We start from the raw sequence: 25,847 nt of genomic DNA on the forward strand, positions 1-25,847 counted from the left end.
CATGGAGCACGGGGAGAAAGAGAGACAGAGGAGAGTACAGTGGTGAAAGGGGGAGAATGAAGTGGATAAGGGACCCGTGCCGTTTTGACCGAGACGGCGCGTCCGTTGCCACTGTAGCACCATCAGACGACGTGAGCTCGTGGGCGTTACGCCACGTCCTCAAAATCGGGCCCCACCTGTCATAATAGAGGTTAAATTGCCCGAACAGACGGTTAGGTGTTTTCTGCAAATGATTAGGCGCGAAATCAGTGTTTTCTGGCACAAAAACGTAGAAGAGTCTTTTCTGCAACCCTAGGCTTCAATGTGGTGGTTTTCTGCAATTCACTCAACAAGATCGGACTATTAACATAGCAAAAAGAAAGTTCATTGTGGCAAATCAAAGATGTACTCCCACAACATCAAAAAATGCAAGAAAAATCTTGCATGGCGGTAACAATTAAATTACATGTGCAACAACTATGAATCACCATGTGTTCAAACATCACTGGCACAAAATAAACCTTAAAAATTGATGGGTAAAAAATGCTCATACATAATATCATTGTCCACTCGGCTCAACACAGAATTCCAAGGGAGTCATGTGTCAACCACTTTCCTAACGGCCTAAACATCTTGGCTGAGCCATCGCAATCAAGAGCTTGAACCATATCGGTTGTCGAAGGAAGACTTGGCGGCAGGAAAGGAAGGCAAATATTTTCAACATGCGTTTTGGTGTGAGGGCACTATGAACATGTCGATTAGTCATATCTCCTACATTCCTAACCGCGGCTCGTGCAGAGATTTTGTTTCTTTGACTCTGTAAGAACTTAGTTGTAGTTTTCTTGTTTTTTAAGATGTATTGTACCATTAGAAGTTTGACAGTATCAATTCAGGGCCTCATTCGAAAATCTCAGGAAAAAAAACCTCTTGTATGTGCATCGTCCAGCAAAGACTACCATTCTCCTGCGACAAAAAGTTTTGGAGTGAATTTTGTATTTCATTTCAAAAACCGCCTAAAGCACCATTCTACAAACCTATACGTTGATAATGTGCTACTACCTTCATTTCTTTTTTTTCTTTTTTTTAAGGGAAGGCCATCATGGCAAGCTTTATTGAATTATAGAACACTTACATCGTCCACGAGCTTACTGGCAATGACATCAGGTGGCTCGTTTAACCAACTGAGATTCGACTTATTACAAAAGGAGAAGTTAGCTAGCACATGTGCCGCTTGATTACAAGAACAAATACAATGCTTAAAAATGACCTTCCCAATCGACGTACTAATATCAACGCATTCCGCGAAGAGAGCCGCAGCTTCATCCCACCATCTTTCTTGGCCATTGCAGAAGTTAATTACCTGGAGAGAATCTGATTCCGCTTCAATCTGGTTTAGTCCTAGAGAGTTGGCAAAGAATAGCCCATCCCTCATGGCCATCGCCTCCATTGTAATCGCATCCGCCGCCATCGGTACAAAATTGCATTGCGCGGCAATGAAGTTTCCATGAATATCCCTCATAACAGCCGCAGTTGCCCCACTCCCTTCATCTGGAAAAAAGGATGCATCAACATTTAGTTTTGTGTATCCTGGGTCCGGCTTACACCATTTAGTCTCTGGCATTACATGTGAACTTGTCAATGAATTCTGGAAATTTGAAGCAATCGATAGAATGGATATGGGCCATCTCCAAGAAGGTGGCACCGGCTCATCATGTGTCATTCGCCTACGTATCCACCACAAGTACCATGATCCCACCATTAGTGCTTGTTTGAAGTTGACATTAGAATGTACCATCAGTAGATCATCCGGAAGGGTTAAAAGATGTTCGAATATAATCGAGCCCGAATCCACTAGTACAACATCTTCCACCAGTTGCAACATCCCAAGACGCCTCCACACTTCCTTTGCATGCACACATAGAAATAAAAGATGCCTAATATCCTCAGCACCTTGATGGCATATCGGGCACGCCCCATTAGAACCAATGTGTCTGTTTGTCAGGATTGCTTTTAGCGGAACGATTCCTCGCAGAACCCTCCACCCAAAAATCTGAATTCTACGTGGGACTTGCACTTTCCAAAGTGTATTCCACACTGCCAAAGGCGCTGAACCACCATACGTGGGACTTGCACTCTCCATCATATTTGCATGTGCCCTATTAGTGTGCATCCATTGCAAATGGTACGCAGTTTTCACTGAAAAAATTCTGGTGCGATTAGGTTGCCAGGCAATGAAATCCTCAAATGCGTGTGTGTTGAGCGGGATCTGAAGTATTCTTCTAACATCCACAGGGTAGAAAAGGCTCTGTAATAGCTGTTCATCCCACTCCCCGGTCACCGGATCAATGAGTTCACAAACTCTTGTAATAATTGATTGGCCTCTCGGTGTAATTACCTTCATATCTGAGCTTGAAGGTATCCAAGGATCCCTCCATATATTTACCTCCTCACCAGTACCAATCCTCCATATGTAACCTTTCTTGAATGTATCAAGGCCCTTTAAAATACTTTGCCATGTAAATGATGACCCATTCTTTGGGGTAGCATCCAAAAGAGTTCCATTGGGGTAGTATTTAGCTTTGAGTACTTTTGCAACCAAGGAATCTGGATTAGTGATGAGCCTCCAACATTGCTTAGCTAGCATAGCTAAGTTGAATGAATATAAATCACGAAATCCCATACCTCCCTCATTTTTTGGAATACATAGCTTCCACCACGCCATCCAATGCATTTTCCTGTGCTCTTCATCATCACCCCACCAAAATTGTGCAATAATATCTGTGATTTCTTTGCAAATTCCTTTTGGAAGACTAAAACTGACATGGCAAAAACTAGAATGGCCTGTGCCACAGACTTTAATAAAATCTCTTTACCTCCAATTGATAGTTGTTTCTCCATCCAACCTATCAATCTTGCTTTAATTCTGTCAACGAAATGCCTGAAACAGTCACTTTTGTCAGCTCCCACAATTGCTGGCAACCCAAGATACTTGTTAGATAATGCTTCTGTGTCAATATGAAGAATTTGACTAATTTCTGCTTTTGAAACAACTGAGGTGTTGGGACTGAAGAAAATGCTAGACTTGGCCAAACTCATCATTTATCCTGAACTTGCACAATAGGTATTCAGTACGTTTTGTAAGGAAGTTGCATTCATCACATCTGCTCTCATGAGAATTAGAGAATCGTCAGCAAATAAAAGGTGTGAAACTGACGGTGCATTTCTGCACACTCTAATCCCATCTATGCCACCAACTTCTTCAAACGTCAACATACTGGACAACCCTTCCACACAAAGAAGGAACAAATAAGGGGAGAGGGGGTCCCCTTGCCGAATCCCCCTAGTAGGGGTAAATATCTCAGTCTCCTGGGAGTTGAATCTGACCTTATATCTAACAGAAGATACACAGGCCATTATCATGTCTATCCAACCAGTATCAAAACCAAGTTTTTCCATCATAGCTCTCAAGAATATCTACTCAACCCGGTCATAGGCCTTATGCATATCCAATTTCACTGCACATAGCCCCCTGCGACCTTCTCTTGAGTTTTTTATCTTATGGACACACTCATATGCTATTAGTACATTATCAGTAATTAAACATCCCGAAACAAATGCACTTTGAGTGGGGGAGATAATGTCAGGTAGAATACCTTTCAGTCTAGCAGCCAACATCTTTGATATAATTTTGTACAACACATTACATAGACTGATAGGTCTATATTGTGTAATTTGTTCAGGTGAGTCTACCTTGGGAATGAGTACAATGGACGTATCATTCCACTCTGCCGGGATCTGCCTTGTATTGATCGCAAACAACACCTCCTCGGAAATCTCATCACCAATAATATGCCAGAACTTCTTAAAAAATATAGCATGGAGACCATCAGGACCAGGCGCCTTGAGATCACCTATACTGTGCACAGCCTTACGTACATCATCATGGGTATACGGGGCTAATAACATTTCATTCATTTGCTCAGTAACTTTCGTTTGCACATTTTGCAGAACAGCAGGGTCAACATGGTTTACTTCTGAAGCAAAGAGGTTACCGAAATAATTCTGGACATGTATGTTGAGTGCTGATGTACCTTCAATCACATTCCCCTGGTCATCATTTAATTTTTTTTATCAAGTTCTTCTTACGCCTCGCCGAAGCAAATGCTTGGAAGAAACCCCTGTTCCGATCCCCATGCTTGAGCCATCCTGCTCTAGATCGCTGCATGACATGTATCTCCTCGAGTTCTAGCAGAAACTCGATTAGCTCAGACAGTTCTTTCCTTTTCGATTCACTTTCATCATTCATAGGGCCAGACATAATTTTCTCGAGCTCTCTCTGTGCTTTTCGAAGTCTCTTTTTGGGCTTCTTCAAAACTCTCTGATCCCAATCATGGAACTGATCGTGCATGCGATTTAGTTTTTCATAGACCGTATTTTGTCCCGCAGCCGCGCTTGCCGAGTCCCACACCTCCTGAACGACATCCGAGAATGACTGTTCACGCAGCCACCTCGCCTCAAATTCCTTGCTTGCTGCACCATTGGCCGCCACTCCCGAGTAACACTCTGTGTCCACACACAAGGGTCTATGATCTGAATGATTATAGTTTAAATTTTGTTATGCAACATGAGGATAAAGAGTGGACCATGCATCATTAACCAAGCCCCTATCCAGTCGTTCTCTAATCCCGCCTCGAAACCACGTGAATTGGTCTCCCACATATCCCATGTCCCTCAACTCGCAGTCCTCAATGGCTGCCTGAAAGGCGTGCATATACTGTTGTGGTCTTGGATTACCACCTTCTTTCTCATGTAGGAATTGTATTTCATTCAAATCCCCAATCAGAAGCCATGGTAATGTATTATTATGATGCAATCTTCTCATTCTCTCCCATGTTCTATGCTTGTGTTCCCAACGGAATTCACCATACATGCCGGTTAATCTCCATTCATTATTCTGTTCATCCGTCACTCTAACATCAATGAACATAGGATCAAGTTCCATGCGCTGCACTTTTATTTCTTTCCTCCACAATAACATCAGTCCACCTTTCCTTCCATATTCAGCACATACCAATTTCTGATCCATTCTCAATCTCCTCCTCAAACACTCCGTCGGATAGCTTTCTAAGTGTGTCTCCAACAAAAACATCACATCTGGGCTGCAGCTTCGCTGGACATCCAACAAAGCACGAACCACCGGGGACCAAGCCCCCGGCAGTTCCAACATAACAGCTTCATTGCTGCACTAGAGAGCCAACTTCAAAGAGAACCGATCGCTGTCGAACAACGCCGAAACAGAAAACCGATCACTGCACCAGGCAGCGCCGAGACAAAAAGCTTGAACAAATCCAAAAGTTGTCTTCGGATCTGATCAACAACCAAGTTACCTAAACACTAGCAGGGAAGCTATACACCAACGCAATGGATAAATTCCTCATGGCATGCAAGCACTAGATAGACGATAAGATCGAGTCATGAAGTCAGCGCCATCGCCGGACTTGTTGCCGCACAAAAGCAAGGCCGAAACTCTAGCTGAGCACACTAGACCAGCAACAGCACCTCCGGTACCGTCCTGGGAAAGAGACGCCGGCAGCCGCGCCCCGGTACCGTCCTGGGAAAGAGACGCCGGCAGCCGCGCCGCCGCCACGGAGGCGGCCTGCGGCGAGGCTACTACCTCCATTTCTAAATATAGGTCTTTTTAGAGATTTTTCTAGAAACTACATACAGATGTATATAAACATATTTTAGATTGTAGATATCCTCATTTGCTCCATACAAGTCCATATTGAAATCTCTAAATGGGCATATACTTAGGAACGGAGGCAGTACTTTGGAAATCCAAAGAGATGCGGTTTTGCTTGAAAATGTTGTTCTCAAATGGTTTATCCTCAGGTGTAAGTTTTAAACTATTGCTATTGGGATGTTTTTACAACAGTTTATCCCAGTTGAAAACCACATGTTTACAGTCGATTCTGAAAACTGATGTGCCACCATACAGTCAGACGCCCGCAAAAAAAGAACATTCTAGATTGTGGCCATATACAATGTCAGACAGTTTCAGTAAGGTGCTTGAAATGACAGTTGGATTACAAAAAGGATATTTGAATGGAAATCAATAGTGAAGAATTTCTCAACAACACAGTAGACTGTAAGGCTAACTAGATTGTTACAGAACAGCTCTACGCACCATTGAAGTCCCTTCCGTTTCTGCATTTGCAGAAGAATGGCGACATACATTTGTACAACCAGGGCCTGTTCCATCTCTTCTTTTGCAAAGAGATTTCATGCTAAGCCCGTCCGCGAATGGAGACAATGAAGATCCCCTTCACGGCCCACCAAAGGCAAAAAGAAAGAAAACTAAAATCTATAACCTGGAATAAAATTGCAACATAATGTGTCAGACAAGCAGTGTCCCCAAGCAACTAAACAGTGGTTTCTTCAGACGAAGTGGATTGAAAGATGTACCATTAAAATTGTCAGGAATTATCCCTCTTCTGGAAACCATTGTACTGTTAATCTGCCATGATAACACAGCTTGAGCATGAAACCAGGAAGTTGCAGAAAACAGATGCAGTGCGGGCTGATATCATTTCATTCTTATCATAAAAAGTGCGAGGAGTACCGCAGATGAGGCTCAGCATGGTTGAGACACAAAGCTTCTGCGCCCCTTCATCTATGGAATCTATCATTATTGTGTCTTCCGTGCCTCCTCCAACCTGATTTTGCAATGAAGATTAACACATTCATCTTGAAATGTTGCTACTACCAAAATAATACTCCCTCCATCCCACAATATAAGACGTTTTTGCAAGCTATGTGCAAAAACGTCTTATATTATGGGACAGAGGGAGTAGAACACGTGGCAAAAACAGTTGTCTTCTCTCATGTTTGGTTGAGGCGCAAAAATATTCACTTTTGACAAGACGCAATCTGAAGAACATGGGAAGTGCCCAAAGCACTGCTGGAGCAAACAAGGTATCAAGTGGAAAACCATACTATGATGAAAATTTAGAGAAGTACTCCCTCCGTAAAGAAATATAAGAGCGTTTAGGTCACTAAAGTAGTGATCTAAACACTATTATATTTCTTTACATAGGGAGTACGATGTTAGAAACATGCAAAATTTCAAGTTCCAATCATATTTGTTGTAGGGGGTATGCAAAAAACAAATTCAGCAATGAATAGTAGTGCCTACCGTTTTCTACTACTCTGTTTTTTTATAGTTTGAACATGAAATTTTACGTGTTTATAAACTGACCTCCACCTCTATAGCATAGTGTATTTTTCTTTTAAACTTTTGGGCATGATATTTACTCCCTCCGTTTCTAAATATAAGTCCTTTTAGAGATTCCAATATGGACCACAGATACAACTCCTAAGAGCAAAGCGCAACATGAAAGCATACCTCCTTCATGGGACATTGGAGGCTCCATTGAATGTCTGGAGCCAGGAGGATACTTGGATCTCCTAGGCGGCATCGACCAGTCGGTACATGGACCAGGTGGACCGTCCGATGGTCGCCCACGGTGGGAGGATGAAGCTTCAAAATGGTCAGGGTACGGGGGATCTGAACAATTGTAAAGATACTTCAGTCAATAAATGGATACTTATTGGAAGCAACTTGCTCAATACCGAAGCCTAATACTGATTGTAACTGTCAATGGATCTGATATTCAAAAGAGAAGATAAATATGCACGCATGCAGTTAGATGCAAAACTTCAAAATGCTGATAGCTAAACAAGAAATATACCTGGTCCAAAATGTGGAGGAAACCTTCCTCTATCCATAGGTTCATGGTGCATTTGTCCTCTGTCATTGAAGTGATGCCCTCTATCATCATAGTGATATGCTCCATCATCAAAATGATGTCCTCCGGCATTGAAATGATGCCCTCCGTCATCAAAGCGTCGCCCTCTATCGTCGAAGTGATGCCATCTATCATCAAAGTGATGTCTCCTATCGTATGGAGGGTGTCCTCTGTCATGTCCATTGTACTGATATCCCTCAGGATAGGGAGGATTACAATTCCAAGGTTGTGCTCTTTGTTGGTGTTCAGGTGGCATATATGGGAACTGATTCGGACCTGGTGGATGTGGTGGTGGTGGATGCGGTGGTGGTGGCTGCAAATGGTATGCATTATTCGGAGGTGGTGGTGCTGGTGGACGGTGATAGTTATTTCCATGGGGCGGTACTGGGGGCCCAGAAAAATTTCCATGCGGTCCAGGAGGATGGAAAGGTGCGACAGGTGGTGGAGGCGGCGGTGGAGGCAGCGGTGGCGGCGGATGCATCTGGTTTGGATGCCCTGCACAGCCAGAAGTATAGGGCGGTGGAGGCTGGAATGGAACCGCACAAGGATCCATGTTGCCTCGATTATTTGCAATAGAATGAGGGTGCTGATCTTGAACATTCTGCAAAGAATCATTGACGACTCATTAGATTCACAATAATAAAAAATTCATAGTGGTCACATCATAAAAACAACAGACCACATACTCTTAAAGTATCTGGCTCGACTCGATCAGGTGCCACATGCAATGCTCCTTGAACCTGTGAACCTTGAATGACAGGACACTGAGGGCGTGGTAGAGGTGGTGGAGATGATGGCAACGGGGGAGGAGTTGGAGGTTTGTCTTCAGGTAGCGGAGGAACAGAATCAACATTTTGACTAGTCGGTGTACACCTCGCAACTGTTATATCTTGTTGGCATGCAGAGGTGGCTTCCGCTTCAGATGATGGGGCTACATCTTCCATCTCAAGATCACCATTCACTTCTTCAAAGACAAGTCGATGCTTCGCCCCATCCAATTGAGAACCCTCCCCTTGCTCAGCACCAGTGGATTCATGTTCAGGAGTGACAGCTTCAAAGCTCCTATCCTCAGAGGAGCTTCCTTCCTCATCAAGCAGTTTCACGCAGATCAAATTTGGAAGATGGAAACCAGTATTGCTGTGAAGAATAATCTAATCAATTAACCATACGAGGATAACACTAAACATATTCTTTAGTATAAAAAGATAATATAGCAGGGCACTTGTCACCCATACAGTGTACCAAATTATGACCGAAGTAAATATTTTTGCATGTTTTGAGTCTTCTAAACACCTTATAATTCCATACTGCAGCCATATACTACTAGCATTTGGCATTCAGAAATCAGAACACCAATCAATGCCCCCGTTTTTTACTAAATATGCTTGAGAATTTTTATATTTTGCATCAGATTTTGTGGAACCCATTTTCTCATCCATAATAGTGTCATTTGCCCACCATGTCTGCATGCTAATCTGAAAAATAACAACATCAACTATTTGTCTCCTGGTGCATCCATCCGTATTTTTCGCAAGAATGGTAAGAGTTGGGCCCTTTGCTGATACCAGGGTTGTTGGTAGGACACAGCGATGAGCTGCTTTCAACCATCCACCACTATCTGGTCCAAACGACACAAATTACAAGGATTCACAGTTGATAGAAAATGCTGGTTTGCCATAAGCCTATAAACACCATGAAATCCTGCACTGGGGAAAGATGGTTTTTTTCCCTTTCTGGAGATTACAGGAAAATAAATGAAAAGCATCTCCAATATCACACAAGCTAGTGATATAGAACTATGCAATAACAGCATCAATTAACCGAGAACATAAACAAGCCTCAGCTGTACACCCATGGAAACTTAGAAATGCAAAAGGAGAGCTATACCTTCCATATTCATCTACAAGCATTCCTTCGTTATCCCGTAAAGGGTCATTCAGAGCTCTCTCTGTCCCTGAATGACGACGAGAGGTCCCAAATGATGCTTCATTAAGAGCTTCAAGCTCCTTAATATGATGACGAATGATGTATTCTGAAAGAGTTTTCCTCTCAAGCCAGAGTTTCAAAACCTAATCATCAAGACACACAGCCATGTGAAGAAAAGTAAAACGACACTACATTATAATCTCCCTTAATTAGGGCACTGAAAAAAAAACTTGCCTTAAGACATTGTCTTCGATTCTCCCATGCAGAATTTCCAGGAGGTGCAGAAGCATATAGTATTCGTGGCAGGACTGCTTGGATAAGAGAAGGATAGGCATCTCCAACTCCACCTAGAAGATGTATGACAGTAGCTTGAAAACTAGGCAAGTACACGAGAAAACGATAAAAACGAAAAGGTGTGTCGGAAAAATGCTGAGAACACAAGAAAACTAGGCGAGTACCTTTCTGATTGCGACAGCACTGGATTATTGAATCAACAAGGAAGAACAGGTCCACCCTTTTGTATAAATTTGATTCTTTTTCCAGGCGTTCGATGATGACATCCATTACCTAGATTCTCAAACCAAAACAAAGATGCATCAATAAGGGGGGTTCAACCGCCATTTATTGGCCCAATGGCCGTAAAACTGAAACTAGCCATGGACAGGGGTGTGTGGAAGTTAGCTATCCACATGCCAAAACCATGAGTTGGTATCGAGATCATTTAGGTTTCAACTCTAGCCTACCCCAGACTGTTTGGGACTAAAAGGCTTTGTTGTTGTTCTTCTTGTTGTATAAACTGAAGGCTACAAATGCCGTTCTGTACTCCAATTTTAGGAAAAATGTATTCTTTACTAATTTCTAACTTATGTCGTTTGCGTATCATTTTGTGCCACATTAGAGGTATGTACTAAGGAAATGGCTCCCCATACCAATGGTTTGTTTCTCAAAACAGAAGCAAAATCTACTTCGTCTTTGTTCCTCAAAATAGGAGCAAAATCTGCATTCATCGGTGTAGAAAGCTAACAACCAAAAAGATACATCTATATTCCTCATTGTAGAAAGCTAACAACAAAAAGATACATCCACGTTTCTCATTGCAGAAAGCTAACAACAAGAAAATGCCGCAATCAGGCTAAGTAATCAATCAAAAGATGGACAAACCATAGACCAAAGAAAAGCTACCAACTCTACAACTACAAGCATTCAAGCAGGTACATGATTTTTATCGACAAACAAAAGTGTGGAAGTAAGCAACACAAAGGTCCAACATAAATATGCTTGTAAATGAGAAGTGCAGACTGAAAGAGTATGGATGATCTAACCTCCCCAGCAATGCCATGCTTGGCACAATCCAGAGCGAGACGTGTTGCACGGGCTATACATTCTTTTGTTCTTGTTAATGTACCTAGGAAATTTTCAAAGGCCCTCCGTGCTGACCTGGCTTCGTCATGACCTGCTGGTTTGTTCAAGCTCTTTTGTTGTATGTTATCAGAAAGAATCTTACCACTAGTCTGTTGAGTATGAATCCTATCTGATGCAGACCTTATTATAGTATTTGAAGGTGAACACCGGCCACCTGATCCTTCCTTAACTGAAGGTATATTCACCGAAGGTTCAGAAATAACATTGGAATCTAAAAAACTGTCTATGAAAGAAGTTGGTTGAGAGAATTTCTGAGCATGTGCAGCAGCAATAAGTCCTTTCATAGGCATTGGGTCAGGAGATAAACCAATATCCTTCATGCTAATTTTGTGGTCAGGTTCTCTCAGTGTGGTTGCTGAAGAACCATGCCTACAAGATGAACCAATGAAACTGATGTGAAGCCTATCCAAGTGATTGACATAAGACTTCAATAGATATAAATAAGAAATAACAGGAAAATGATCTATTTGATCCTTCATACAATAGTCCCATATAACACTGTTTCAGAAGCCACCTGGACTAAATAAAGACTTCTCACATCAGTAAGAATAGCTTCTTTAGCATGTTCCCCAGAAATTTGAAACTGCTTGCAGAAGAATGAATTACACACACATATTATAAAAAGTCACCTAGACTTAAGAAAGATGTTTTATATCAGCAAAGAGTAGCTTGCTTAGCATATTCCATGCAAATTTTAAACTCCTTGCAGAAGAATGAATTACACACATAAATTATATTACTTCTACAGATGAATATGCTCATTTTAGATAAGATAGGAAGACTGAACCAACAAGCCATAATATCACCCATAGATGCCAAATATTAGAAGAGGCCAGCGTTCCCACATTTGGGTAGTAAACTTTGGCATCCATGTGCTTCAAACTAAACGCCCCCCACAGAGACTTTTGCGTATTATTCTAACCCAATGAAGCAGCTCCAACTTATACTTCTATACTACTGGATAATGTTGAACATATACCCCCTCCAGTCGCAAACAAGTGACATTTTGGAAATTGACAGTCTTCAAACATATATTTAACCATTAATTTCTATTGCTATATGCTTATAGGATCAAGTAAAATTATGATGTTCGATTGCACATATCGAACACCATTGTTTCATTTGACTGGATCAGTGTGGTGACTGAACTGGCACAATAAATCAACTTAAATCAACTTTAAGGTATATAATCAGCATCCATCTTTATCTACACAAGACCTTTAATCATGTTTGCATAATTCGCTTGCAAAAAGGTGCAGAAAAAAGAATACATGCAATACGTACTGTTGCATTATGACATATTTACAAGTGCACAATAAATTGAGTGATTCTTTGAAGTGAATAATAGCAGACTACATGAAAGGGGCTATGTGGGAACACATAATTTTGGGGACAGGAACAATGTTAAAATGGAAAACACAAGATACCCAAGATTGCTGGAATTAGTTAATTAAGGTGAAGACATACAAATATCTACCTAGGCAGAAAATAGTGCGTATGTATCTAAGAAAAAGAAAATAGAAGGCTTACGCTTCAAATGTTCGTGCGCCTGCAACATTCTGGCTGCATGTAACTTTAGTAACCAACAAAGAGGCACTTGTCCTGTCACCCACACTGACTGTTGGTTCAGCCAAAACTGTCTTATTTTGTGGCTCGGAATTGGAATCATGATTAGCACCTGACACAACAGTCTTTGCATGGCTAAGTGGATAAGCAGATCCATCAATATTTTTACTAAAATCTTGACCAGAGTTACCAATTGGATCCGGGAGCTCATTTGTACTTACTTTCCCCATAGGCAACTGATCAAACTTAGATACAAAGGCAGGCTCTTTCGACTCCAAGGAACAGGCTGGAGAATTTCCACAGATATCATCATCATCCCTGGTGTGAACTTTGTCTTTTGGAAGATCATGATTGCCACCGTTTGTCAATTCCAATGAAACAGAAGACGGGGAGTCCTTGTTTAATATTGGTTGTGACATACACTTTAGGCCAGTTGGGGTATCTATAGAAAGTACAGTTGAACATATTTCCGGGCCTTTAGTTGTTGCAGACCTTGGACTTCTGACAAGTGCATCTGCAGATTTATTAAAAGGAGAGCTTCCTATCGACGTTGTGCAAGGCTTCAGGATACAATCCTTTGGCTTATTCACTTCAGGAGGATTACTAGTAGTTTCAGCAGCATTAGCAGACATAGCCTCTAAGGCACGATGGAGACGTTTAGATGGAGGTAAAGCAGCTTCTCCATCTAACGTCAAAACCTTTGATTGATACTCTTTGTCCTTGCAAGCAGTCTGAACTTCTCCTGATGCAGACAGGTCTACATTGGGTGAAGGATCTATGCCAGGAAGCACCTCCTCAGCTAAATGATCATTTCCCGATGCCAGCAATGGGTCTACTTTGGGTGAAGGATCTATGCCAGGAAGCACCTCCTCAGCTAAATGATCATTTCCCGATGCCAGCAATGGGTCTACTTTGGGTGAAGGATCTATACCAGGAAGCACCTCCTCAGCTAAATGATCATTTCCCGGTGCCAGCAATGGGTCTACTTCGGGTGAAGGATCTATGCCAGGAAGCACCTCCTCAGCTGAATGATCATTTCCCAATGCCAGCGATGGGTCAGCTGGATGATCCTGTCCCGCTATTGAAGACGGGTCATGTTCATAACATTCATCTACAGGTATAGCCAACTCTATTTTGTTACCAGAAATATCAAGCTCATCAACCATGGAGTCCTCCAGCTGGGGTCTTCCCATTCGAACCCGTGCCCTTTTCACTAATGGCAAGTGGTCATCTCCATCTGACTTATTGACTTCATTCCCTGAATTTGGAGAATCTGGCAGGTTTCCACTTGAATTAGGCTGCAATTCTTCATCCATATTTGGTACCACGCTGCTGATAGAATTATTAACATCATTGGTGTCCGGGCTTCGCTTTCTTTTAAAAGTAACTGTTGTACTCGTGGAAAGATCTTGTGTCCCATCCAGATTATCTTCTTTACCCATGACAGTTTGACATACTTCAACATTAAGATTACTTTCTATATTTGCAGCAGAACTCGAATTGTTCTCATAATTACCATTCAGAGAAGCTCCAGATTGACTTGAGGTGCCTCGACCGCAATTGAACAGCATAACATCCTTCATAGCTGAAAGGAGATCCGATTTAGGTTTGTCATCACCTATACATTTACGCCGAGAAGAACCTTCCTGCCTATCATCAGTGGTCATACCAACAGGAGGCAGATTGAGACCATTTGGCCCACAAGAATCCCGAGTCCTGTGATCAGCACCTAATGAACTTCTTGGCCTCCGTGGGGAAGTAAGATCACGGTGAGTGCAAGAACTTAGTTGCAGAGCATTACTTCTCCTCTTCTTTGAAAATGAACTAGCAGGCTCATCAGGTGCAGAGTTCACAACACAGTGTTCACTCTCCAATGCAGCAATATTAGACCCAGGGGTACTGGCCATGCTGTGATCCATGGAAGAGGCAGGATTACCCTCGAGCTTGTTGTCATTGGCCAAATCAGAACCTTCTTCAGGACCTCCAGTGTCCAAACTGCTGCTATTGTTGGCAGGGGCCAAACCACTCTTATTATTGTCCTCGTTCTTCATAGAATCAAAAATTTCAACTATTTCCTTAACTGCTTTGACAAAATCTGCTCCTTTCCCATGTCGTTTAACAAGTAGAGATTTCTTTTTCTCTTCAGTGAACGCCTCAAGATCAGCATAATTGCAGAAAGCACTACAATATTAAAAACTAATGTCAGAGCGAACATTTAAACATCTGGAATTAAGAATATTGGATTCAGAGTAAAATGTGCAAACATGATAGCCATCATGGTGCGACTGCTGTGAGTTACAAACATCTCAGGCCGAGATTGCTCATTACCAACAATTCCTACCATTACATAATTAGATTTTAAGATGGCGGTGGAGGGGTCTTTGGCCTAGTGGTGGGAGCAAAGGTGTTTGTTGCAATCAACTTAACTTCAATCCCCGGCACCAACAAGGTGTGAAGCATTTAACAGGAGTACACATGTTTGTGCTTCAAGTACGAGTGTGTTCCCACTTTGAGTGGGGGTGAAATCTAATATATTCATAGCATGTGTAGAAGATGTGCATGCATGTGTGTGCATAGGAGTGGTGTGATAGAATGATGACTCCTCCCCTTACAGTGCTTCCGTGCTATGCTACCTACGTACATAAACGCAACCAAAAGGCTATAAAAAGAATGGCAAAATTGACAAATGACAATTTTGTGGCATGGTACATGCCTCTTATAATGATTTTTTGAATTGTTTTCATGACTCCTTGATGGTGGTTCCATGTGTGTGCGGGTTGTCTGTGTGCGCCTTGTACTCTACAGAAAGATTTATAGGGCTCCTTTGACTCAAAGAAACTCTCCATAGAGCTTTTTGAGGATTTGAATCCTTAGAAATTTTTTCTACGTAGCCTGTTTGATTCATAGGATTAGAATCCTTAGGGGAAATTCCTAAGGGATGCTTTCCACTCTATTTGGGAGGAAAATTTCCATCCACTCCAACCTCTTTGTACAATTAAACACTCTTTGATTCGCAGGAATTTCAAAATGTAGGAATAGGAAAAATACGGGATTGGAGTGGTATGACCTTGTCCCTCTTCAATCCTATGGGGTAATAGGGTTATGGTGGAGCAAGTGTGCACATGACTTGTTTCTATGCCAAAAACAAAAAATAAAGAGTGCCAACAAACCTGTTTCTAATGCCAGATTTATTTCCAAGAAAAGATTTTACACCCTTACATTTCCATGACAATGATTAAAACACAGCATAAATGGAAACTATTATGCTGGCCCTGATTATATCTACATAGGAAGTTGCCATTCCAATCCTTTCACGTTGCCCCAAAAGCAACATAATTTTGATTATGAGCGTGTATTACCTTTCAACCTATGAGACAGACCATGCCAGCACCAACACATCCCAAAATAGGAAAATTCGACAGAACTTTACCAGTGTTACATCCACTAGCCTCAAGTTCTTTACTGCACTGTACTTATATCATCGTATAACTATTTATCATTTGGGACACCCTTTATGTTAACAAATTATCATTAGTCTCTCTTGGAACTTGGAAGTTCCTGGTTCTTAGCATTTCGACTAAAACTGTGTATCTATTAAAAATCATAGGGATTAAGTACTTCAGAGATATCGTCCCCTTGATTTTACTGAATGAATTGCAATTTACTGATTCTAACTTGCCCGTTAACTCATCAAGTTTTTCAGTCTTCTCGTGTAAGCTACTATAAGATTGTGTGATAACCAAAGAGATGCTTTATCAAGATAACACAAACAGGTACATGATTAGAACTTATACAACAACTAAACTTAAGTGCTGCAAGGAAAATACTTGTACCAATCCCAGGAACTCCTAAAAGTCTATGCTAAAAAAGCATAAAGTGTATGATAGTAAACTGTCCTTATCATAAATAGGTTCCCCAGATTTACACTAGTATGCCCACAGCATATTGCTGAATCAAAAAATAATGTTTATAGTGCTCCATAATAGCTAGAACAAGGTTTTGATTACGTAAAAATCACAGTCCAAAAGCAGACACCTTTAATGACCAAAAAGCCCAAACCCCATCATGTGGTCATCGTGACAGGAACCATCTACTGGGCACTTACACAAATAACAGAATCGTGTAGAAACAACACATGGCTTACATGTAAATAGACAAAAGCTAACACAGACATACTCATTGTGCTCATTGTCACAAAAGAAAATAGATGAATTATCAAAATAAAAATATATACCATGTCTCATCATATCTCATGCAGTAAGTAGTAACTAGTAAAAAGAGGACAAAGAGCTAAACTATTGTAAAAATAATCGACAACTAACATGAGAAACTATTTGATAGTTTGGCACAAGCAAATGGTGCATATGGTAAAATATGCATCAACCAATAATTGTCAATTCATAAGGACAATCTTAAATACAAAGTAGAACTTACATCTCTTTAGTTCCATAAAAGTAGACCAGCAACTTCTTTTTAGTTGAAGGAAGCCCCCATTTCTGCGGCTCGCTAATCTGTAACAGTATGGATATCCGTAAATCAAGTGCTCATTATGATTCCTGTGATCTTTCAGTTTAAGTTCAAACAAATATCAGTGCCCCAAAACACAGCTTTTCAGACTAAACAAGCCAGACCAGGAATGGAACAGATACAAAAGGAAACTGGAAGTCTTAACCAACAAGCAACTAAGCAGTTTCATCCTAGAAATCCTATAGCTTAAAGAATATTCCTCAAAATCTTAGCAATAATAGCAAAAAGATATTTCCCAAAAAAGTGTACAGAGAGGAACTACTCTCCTGGCAATAGTGAAAAGCAACTGCAGGATTTGTGAACTTTCTCATAACAAGACACCATAACAAAAGCTTAAAATGGCAAGTGCTGTCAAGCCATGTTAACAGGAAGGTTAGCTAAAATAAAATCAAGCCTGTACATAACTGTTTGGAGAACTAAGTCGTCATAAAATAGAACGCTTGAGAAAAGGCGGAGTATGGGGAAATGCTTAATAGCTAAAGCGCAGGAGAAAACAAGGAGTAATCTGTCAAGTACAGCAAATGAGCATCTCAAAGCAAAACTTTAGGACAGTGAGTAAACATTAGGGTTAGCAAAGGGCAGTACACTTACACGGGATCACATTAATAGACTATAGTGGTTCCATCATAAAGGCAGTACACTTACACAGGATCTCGCAAAATAAATCTTATGAGAGTGAAGCACTAAGATTTATCCCACGAGAACTATTTATCAACCTCACCATCATGTACCGAAACAAAAACTAAAACTAAGCAAGCTCAGCTGCCTGACTCCAAACAGATCGGAACTCCATGAAGCCCCAACTGCCACATGGGTGAAATCTGAACTACAACAACCATTCACTAAACCTCACTAGAATCAAGACTTGAGAAGTGCATGAACTCGGAGCACCAGATCGGTAGTTTGGTGCATCGATTTAGCAGGAACCTCAAGCAAAGAACAAAAGAATTTGCATACGGCTAACCACCAACTACCTCCATGGTCTCAGAACCCTAAACATGCCAGGCCTCGCTAGGATCGCCACTATTATAGCCAAAAAAACAGAAAGGGTCACGAAATCAGAGTTAGCAGCTACCTATAGAGTATAGACCTCATTTGTTACTGCGAGTCATGGCGGTACAGTACAACGGAACTACTACCTAACCGAACCCTAAGCAAGCTCCCCAGCCCAGAACATGATTCGCCGAACCCTAGGTCAGGCAGACCGCCAGAGGAGCCCCAGATCAGAGAGAAGGAGCGAGGGGGCGCGCGACTCACCATGGCCGGCCACGCCGGGTAGCCCTTGAGCTTGGCGAGCACGAGGTCGCCGACCTTCCACTGGGCCGCGGCGGCGGCGGCCGCGGCCGCGGACGAGGCGCGCTTCTTCCGAGTCGGCGCCATCGCCGACGCCGCTCCCGCCCGCCCAGAACCGGCGGCCAGAGGGCGCGTCCGCTGCGGCTAGCGGACCAGGGGGCGGCGCGGCCGCCGGGCGCTGGGGCGGGCGGCGGGCGCTCCTATGGGCTCGGTGGCGGCGGCGGCGGCGGCGGCGGGGGGGAGGAGGAGGAGGGGGCCAGGAGGCATGGAGCGCCGGAGTGGGGGGATGGGGGAGGCGGCTTGGTTGGGCTCGGAGATTTTTCTCTTTTTTTAATTTCTTTTCTCCCTTTTCTGTGTTTCTTTCCCCGTTTCGCTGCTGCCGGCTCTGGCTGGTTTCGTGTCTCTGTGGGGTTTGTTTGGTCTGGTTCGGTTTGGTGGTAGGAAGGAGGGCTCGAACACGTGAAAGGGCTTGGTCGGCGATGGGCCTGGGCTCACTGGGCTTTCGTGGGCCTATGAGGTTTTGCACGAATGGTCGTGTGTCGGCAAAGTCAGATCACTCGCTTGTGTTTTAAAAGAAAAAACTTCCGTAAGCAAAGTTTGGAAATCTCCCATTTTATTTCCGCGGACGCACACGCGATGTAACAACACGCTACAACATACCGCGAACACATAATAAATTACACTCTGAAGTGTGAAATTGACCGCGCATGTGTTAGACACGAGGATCTGAATCCGAGTAGGTGGGCTGGGGCTGCTAGTTCGCACACACAAATAAGATTTTCTCATTCTTATATGAAAAGAAACTTTATTATTTTACCACACTCAATACACATAGCATCATGTCATTTACCAAACACTACCAACTTAATTCACCACAACGCCTTCTCAGACTGTCATCGCCTACTCATGGCAATCATAACTCAAGCAGATAGAATCGAACGGTCGACAAACAGACCAATGCGGCAACTCATTCATGCTCATGGAACGCCTCTGGGCCTCAAAAATGCAATGCGAAAAACTCTCAGCAGTCAGCATGCGGCTAAATTGTGCTAACAAACATGATGCTATCATTGCACAGTTCGGCATATGGTTCGGTTCCCTAAATCAGTAAAATCACACATTCTCGCATCACCGCCTCCCCTAGAAGCACTTACAGATGGATATAAACTAGGGAACAGAAAGAGCTCGCGGTCGAACCGACGATGCTCCCCATCCTCCAGACAACGTCACTTGGGTAACGCAGCACCGGGAATTCACAACATTCGCAGGTCATTTTTGCAGAAGGCTCAAACTTTGTCGGATGCGTCGAGAGACGTGCTCTCTGTACTCTTGACCGCAGCCAGCTTCTCAGCCAATCTTTGCTCCAGTGCCCTTTGACCCCTTTCCCTGCAGTGAGATCAACAGAACCAAGTGAGATCGAGTACACTACTAGCACATATGCATATATGCATTTCTTGTGACTTGTTCTCGAGTACACTACTACTCCCTCCGTTCCAAAATATGTCTTTTTAGAGATTCCAATATGGAATACATACGAAGCAAAATGAGTGAATCTACACTCTAAAATATGTCTATAACATCCGTATGTAGTCCATATTGAAATCTCTAGAAAGACTTCTATTTAGAAACAGAGGGAGTGGCATATATGCATTTCTTGCAGCAACCGAAGCACCAAATAGGGCTATTAGTTACTGAACCAAAAGACCCAAAACTAAGAATATCGCAATCAGTTCAAACGGAATGGCGTAACAACATAGATTCCACAAGCTCACAAACTGCATGCGCAAAGTATAAATAATCCTAAAGGAGTGACTGTCTCAAAACATAAATCCAATATTCATTTGAGCATTGCCTATGTGTGATAATTAACAAAGATACAGAGGGGAAGTACTGAAGGGTTGCAAAGACTAGTTTGTGTGAGCAAGGGTTACTTGAGAACAAGTCACAAAAACTAACCTCCTCCTGTTTGCCTCAGTAGAATCTGAACCCGGCAATGATGACGTTTCCAATGTCTGACCCCGGTCTGCCCTATCAGATCTTCCACACAGAAGCCTATGGAATATTGTGGCTATTGGATCCAGAACTGGTCTGCATATTTTTAATAAATTAATCCAAATATGAAGGCTATCAAATCCAGAATTTGGCTATGTTTTTATAAATTAGTCAGGAAGTTCAACCGTAAACTATCTTAGTATTATATAAAGGGGAAGCCGTAATACCTCAGAATTGCAGGGAAGAAACTTGAGAAAGAGAACTCCTCGCTTGGATCCCCTTTCAGGCCTGTCTCTAGCCTCTTTTGGAAGTAACGCAGGTAAATCCAACTCATATAAATGCCAAACAGTATAACTGGGAGGTAAGATACCAAGTCCTTCATGAAGAAGCTTACAACAACGGAGATCAGTGCAATAAGTGATGGGATCCACTGAGTAGGGACAAAAATAAACATGTCAGGTCAGACGATAACATCAAACAGAGTTATTTTATTAACAGTACCAGTTACAAACCTTTCCCTTAATCTTCAGCACGAAAAGATTAAGCTCCATCTCTGGCATAAGTTGCTTGATGCCCACCAACAATCCTGACAGAACCCCATAAAAACCAGAAAGAGGAGTGTAGCTGAGAAATGAAACATTAAGAAAAACTCGTCAGTTTACCCAATACAGAACATCAAATCAGACGTGCTTGGACACTTCTATAGAAGTAGAATACTTACAGGTAGCTCTCTTGTTGTGTTACATAGTACACAGCAATAGCAGTTACGAAGACACACATTGAAGTTGAGAAGTTGACAATAAAAACGAACTTTGATAACTCCTTTGTGCCCCATAAAGGCTCTAATAATTTCCCAAATAAAAGAAGACCAATGATGCTGATAATCACCTGGAAGCACATTAACCATGTGAATTTGAGGGGGCTCGATTAAATATGAATGGTTTAAGTCTTATTAAAATATTGCACTTGGCAGCTGGGGAGCAAGGAAAGGCGAATCTACACATATGATATTTTATTTAATATATAGACACCAATATGAAATCTGATCACATGGTCCAGAGCAAACAACGATAAAGGAGAGCACTACTAGCTGTCACACCCAAACAAGCTTAACATGATCCTAAAGTTAAGGCGCATCTGCAGAAAGTATCTCAGGCAAGTACTATAGATAGCTCACTGTACATCTGTGCCATACACTGCATATGTGTTATCACTTCTCACAGATATTTCCACTGAATTGATTTTACGACTGCTGCTCAGCATAAATGAAGATTAAAATATGATTTAATTCATGAGAAAAACTTACCAATCTATAACCAGAGACATTGCAACCATACTCTGATTCACTCCCTATCCAAATTTCACCAAATTAATTACTAGTTTGAGTAAGCGCGTTCTTTTTCATAGCTAACCATCTAAAAGCTTTGCCACCTCGTCTACATACTTTGGAAAAGGCAATCTCTCACACGGTGGTAAACATATCTTTACTTCACATACAGTTACTTTAGTTGCCATAGTTCTTATTGTCATTTCAGGGAGATTTAGTTTCAGTAATCTTCCATAAAATTAATTAGAGGACACATACCGAGTGCTAAGATGATTACAAAGCATACAAAAGAACAAATCAGAACTCTGCCCTTGACAAAGATGAGAGGAAGAACTTACCCCTGGAATTGTTTGCTCGACATAGCCAGCAGTAATCAAGTTCCAGGCGAAAGGGATTGTCCTATAGAAGAAATAAATTAATCAAACAATTCCAAAGAAAATAGCAGCATGATATTTTATGAGAAGTATGACAAACATCTACGCTTTTTGACAAGCACTCGCTGCGATTGGTAGTGTAAACCAAAAGCCTATCAATAAATAAGAACACATTCCCACGAGTTCCGGAAAAAAAAATTTGTATCAAATTGGAGCTAGTAACCAATCCCAACATGGAAGTACTGAAAAAACTTATATAAACAAAAAATCTCAAATATCCTTCATCGTGAGACATATAACCATCACTATAAATAAGAACCAGGATTCCTACAGTAGTAATTAGTATTAACATAATAGAAGTAAGTGGGTCAATCAAGTATCCAAATTCTAACCATGTTCAAGTTATACAGGGTAACACCTCAAAGGCATGTTTAACATTCATTGGCTTCTTAAGGAGAAACTACCGGTAACTTCATTTCAAAACAAGCAAGATAGGTAGCTTTAATTTTGTGTGCACTTCACCATTACTCAGGCATCTGACTAAACTTCACCATTACTCAGGCATGTGACTAAAATTTCTCGGCAAACATCAGATTCCAGTTGAAACAAAGATCTGTTTGCATTGGCTACCTTGCGGGGATAAGCGCGAGATAGTTGACGGCTGATGGGAACAGCTGGACCAAGAGGTGCACGAGAAGCAATATGACGGCGAGGCCCTTGCAGAGCTTCGTGTACCCTCTGAAGAAGCTTCCACCCTACATTTTGATAAACGCGGCATCTGTCAGTGGCCGAGACGGCTCGAGATGTACAGCAACAAGTGTTTTCGCACGTAATTCAGCTACCAGGCCTTTCCTCAAAACAAAATCAGCTACCAGGACACATCTGAGGCATACAAATCTGTTAAAACTCCGGGCAAGGGCAAACAAATCCACATGAGACCACCAAAGGTGGCTTGGAAACAGCATGATGCAGGTCCTTCTTTCTCTGGCATTGGTGCGGACAGAGAGCTGGTGAACGGATTCAGCTATCCAACTCTAGAACCATTACCGAGATCCGCGCACCCAAACTCAGCCACGCATTCACAGACGAAGCAGGCTCGACAAACGCATCGCCCCCGGAATTCCACGACCAGCGTCCCGGCGACGGCCTCCCGGGGGACCGAGAACGGCGCGACAGGGGCGTCGCCGGGGTACTAAGGACGCGCGTGGTGCCACACGGCAGGCGCGAGAGGCGCCCGGGCCGAAGGATCTAGAGGCGTTCGACGGCGAGGGGCGTTCGCCGCACCAGATCTGGAGAGAGGGGGAGGAGGTGCGTACGTACCCCGGAGGGGAGCGACGGCGCCGGAGGGGAGACGCTGCTCATCATCGTGGCGGCCGCCGCCCGACGAGATCCGCCGATCCGGAGCCCCCTGTGGCTGCAGTGAGGAGAGGGGAGGGGAGGGGAGGGGGGAAGTGGAGCGGGGAGCACGCAAAGGTTTGATGGGGTTTGGGATCGATCGTTAGGTCCGTGGGGTCGACTGGCTTCCGCCTCCCGGACGACGGTTCGGGCTTCGGGGTGCTCTCTCCCTGCCGCCTCCTCCTGGCTCGGCTCGAACGCAGTGGTTCCAGAGTCGAGGTAAATGAGGTTGAGTATCGCATGGAAACTAAGTTTAAGTTTCTAAGAAAACTTTGTCGTAACCATGTTCGAAAAGTTTTTGCCCCTAAAAAAACTGAAAAAAAAACAAGGTGTTAAGACTTGGGGCATGTTCTGAACCTCTCCAGCTAACTCCACACGAGAAGCCGATCCGGACGTTTGAGCTCTAAGAAGCTAAAATCGTGAAGCTGAGGCAGCCCATGGTGTAAAAATGAGAAGCACCGGAAGCCCAACTTCGTCGCCATATTTACGGTGAACTGTCTCCGTCAAACAAAACGATTTGTTCCTTGCTCCTCAAAAAAAAAGGAACTATCTCTACCCACTTATCAGTACCCCTCCCTCCCTTGACGTATCCTCTCTCCCGTCTTCCTATGCTCGTTTCGACCTAGTAACCCCACCCACCGCCGCCATGGCCGGCTCCACCCCGTCATCGACCGACTCTCATCTTTCGTGTGAGATCCAGCCGTTCAGCCCCATCCCCTCTGGATCCCGACGACGTAGCCCCCACGAGTAGGCCCGACACAGCTTCCCTACCGTTAGGAGACACCACCAGCCTCGTCGGCATTGACGCTGGTGCTCACCTTGTCAGAGCCCGCTGTTGTAGGAGACCGAACCGGGTTGTTTCCAGGCGCCCATCAGGCCAGCAGCCTCCTCAACTGGGTTGCCTCTCTAGGAGAAGCCACGAACGTGTTGAATGCTTCTCAGTCACCGGGTGGGTTTGGAAGTTGGCTTGAGAAGCTAAATTTGCATATTTGGGGAAGTTGAGAGAGGTCCTAAACAGGACCTTAAGAGGGTGATGTTTGGTGGGTTTGGAGGTTGAATTTGTGCATTTGGTGTTGGTAGTCCTGCCTTCGAGTACTTGCACCCTTCCTGTTTTGATCTGGCTCGCCGCAGTGCTTTGCAATGCATAATCACACCATGATTTGTGATTTTCTTCCTTTTTCTTTCGTGATCAACCTCTCCATGTGCTTGCCAGTAGTTGACGGCCTTCCTACATGCTTCTGGTACATAAGTGTTCATTTGGGGACCCGTACATGTCCTCCCATTATGTCTTGTGTTTCCAAGGATATATAATGTTTACATATGACTTCTTGAACATTTGCTTTGAGTATAATAGCATGGATCAAACATTTGCAGATGATGATTTTTGTAATTCCTACAGCAGGACACTACATGTGGGTATGGAATGCCTTATTTAGTTATTTCCGAATTCTTCTGCCGATACATGTTTGTTTGTGCATGTCTACTATGTGGTATATCCCTAAAATGCCTACTAGAAAAAAATCCATCTCCTGATCCTTCCACATAGCAAATGTTGCTAGTTCTGATGCCTTCTCAGTCTTCTTTTAGATCTTTGGGCAGATGTCATCTGGCCATTTATCTAACTCGGTTTATTTGTTGCTGTTAGAGATATATTTGGAATACTTGTATTTGGTAGTCTAGGATTTATAATCCGTCTCCTACCTTATTTCCAGGAGAGGCGTCTTGCCCTTCAAGTCTTGTACTCAATATATACTCGCCCTCGAGGCTCAATAATACATCCATCATATTCCGCAACAATCCCTCTTTCTCCCTTCTAACATGGTATCTATCGCAAGTCGATCCTAAACTCTAGCCGCCGCCGCTTCCGCACCCGCGCGCCGCCCCCGGGGCGGTCGGCCTCCATGACCGCCGCCGGGGGCTGCGCCGCCTGTACCTAGGGCTCGTCCGCCGGTCGTGTTGGCCGGCTGCCCTAGAGAGTCTTTTTCCCCGAGCCTTGCTCCGGGGTTTTCTCTCTCCCGCCGGTCATCTTGATCGCGCGGTTTCTTTTTGGTTTTTCGATCTATTCTTAATCGGTTTGCGTCGCCCACCGCCGCCATCGACCCCGAGCGCCTCTACTCCGACCCTGGCGCGACCAGCCGGCCTCTCCTCCGACCCGGCGGCCATGCGCGCCGAGCGGCCCGTCAGGGCCAGCCACCGTCCGCGCGTCGGTCCGCCCGTCGCCCTGCGCCGGCCGTCACC

General features: G+C 43.3%; 2 protein-coding genes across 3 annotated transcripts; both read right to left on the minus strand.

Moving 5' to 3' along the window:
• Positions 1-5,980: 5,980 nt before the first annotated feature.
• On the minus strand, positions 5,981-18,790 carry LOC123051789 (protein HUA2-LIKE 2). Of its 2 annotated transcripts, XM_044474767.1 has the most exons (14): positions 18,486-18,790; positions 17,136-17,212; positions 13,538-14,882; positions 12,666-13,462; positions 11,036-11,504; positions 10,172-10,280; positions 9,948-10,060; positions 9,675-9,856; positions 8,474-8,924; positions 7,731-8,388; positions 7,385-7,546; positions 6,602-6,695; positions 6,445-6,496; positions 5,981-6,350 (listed from the first exon to the last, which is right to left on the minus strand). In XM_044474767.1, the coding sequence occupies exons 1-12, from the start codon at positions 18,606-18,608 to the stop codon at positions 6,649-6,651; spliced, it is 4,533 nt and encodes a 1,510-aa protein (XP_044330702.1). In that variant the 5' UTR covers positions 18,609-18,790; the 3' UTR covers positions 5,981-6,350; positions 6,445-6,496; positions 6,602-6,648. The 2 variants fall into 2 exon arrangements, with proteins under 2 accessions (XP_044330702.1, XP_044330701.1); XM_044474766.1 differs by having other exon boundaries at positions 12,666-14,882.
• A 775-nt stretch (positions 18,791-19,565) lies between these two features.
• Positions 19,566-23,619, minus strand: LOC123051791 (rhomboid-like protein 19; the record flags this gene model as incomplete). The annotated part of the gene is given in 8 exon segments (XM_044474768.1): positions 19,566-19,907; positions 20,478-20,609; positions 20,741-20,943; positions 21,026-21,137; positions 21,235-21,401; positions 22,179-22,239; positions 22,845-22,969; positions 23,535-23,619. Coding segments are annotated over 8 exon segments (945 nt in total). The 3' UTR covers positions 19,566-19,807.
• Between the last annotated feature and the right edge of the window lie 2,228 nt (positions 23,620-25,847).

Source organism: Triticum aestivum, chromosome 2D (assembly GCF_018294505.1).
Source record: "Triticum aestivum cultivar Chinese Spring chromosome 2D, IWGSC CS RefSeq v2.1, whole genome shotgun sequence".
Classification (NCBI taxonomy): Eukaryota; Viridiplantae; Streptophyta; class Magnoliopsida; order Poales; family Poaceae; genus Triticum; species Triticum aestivum.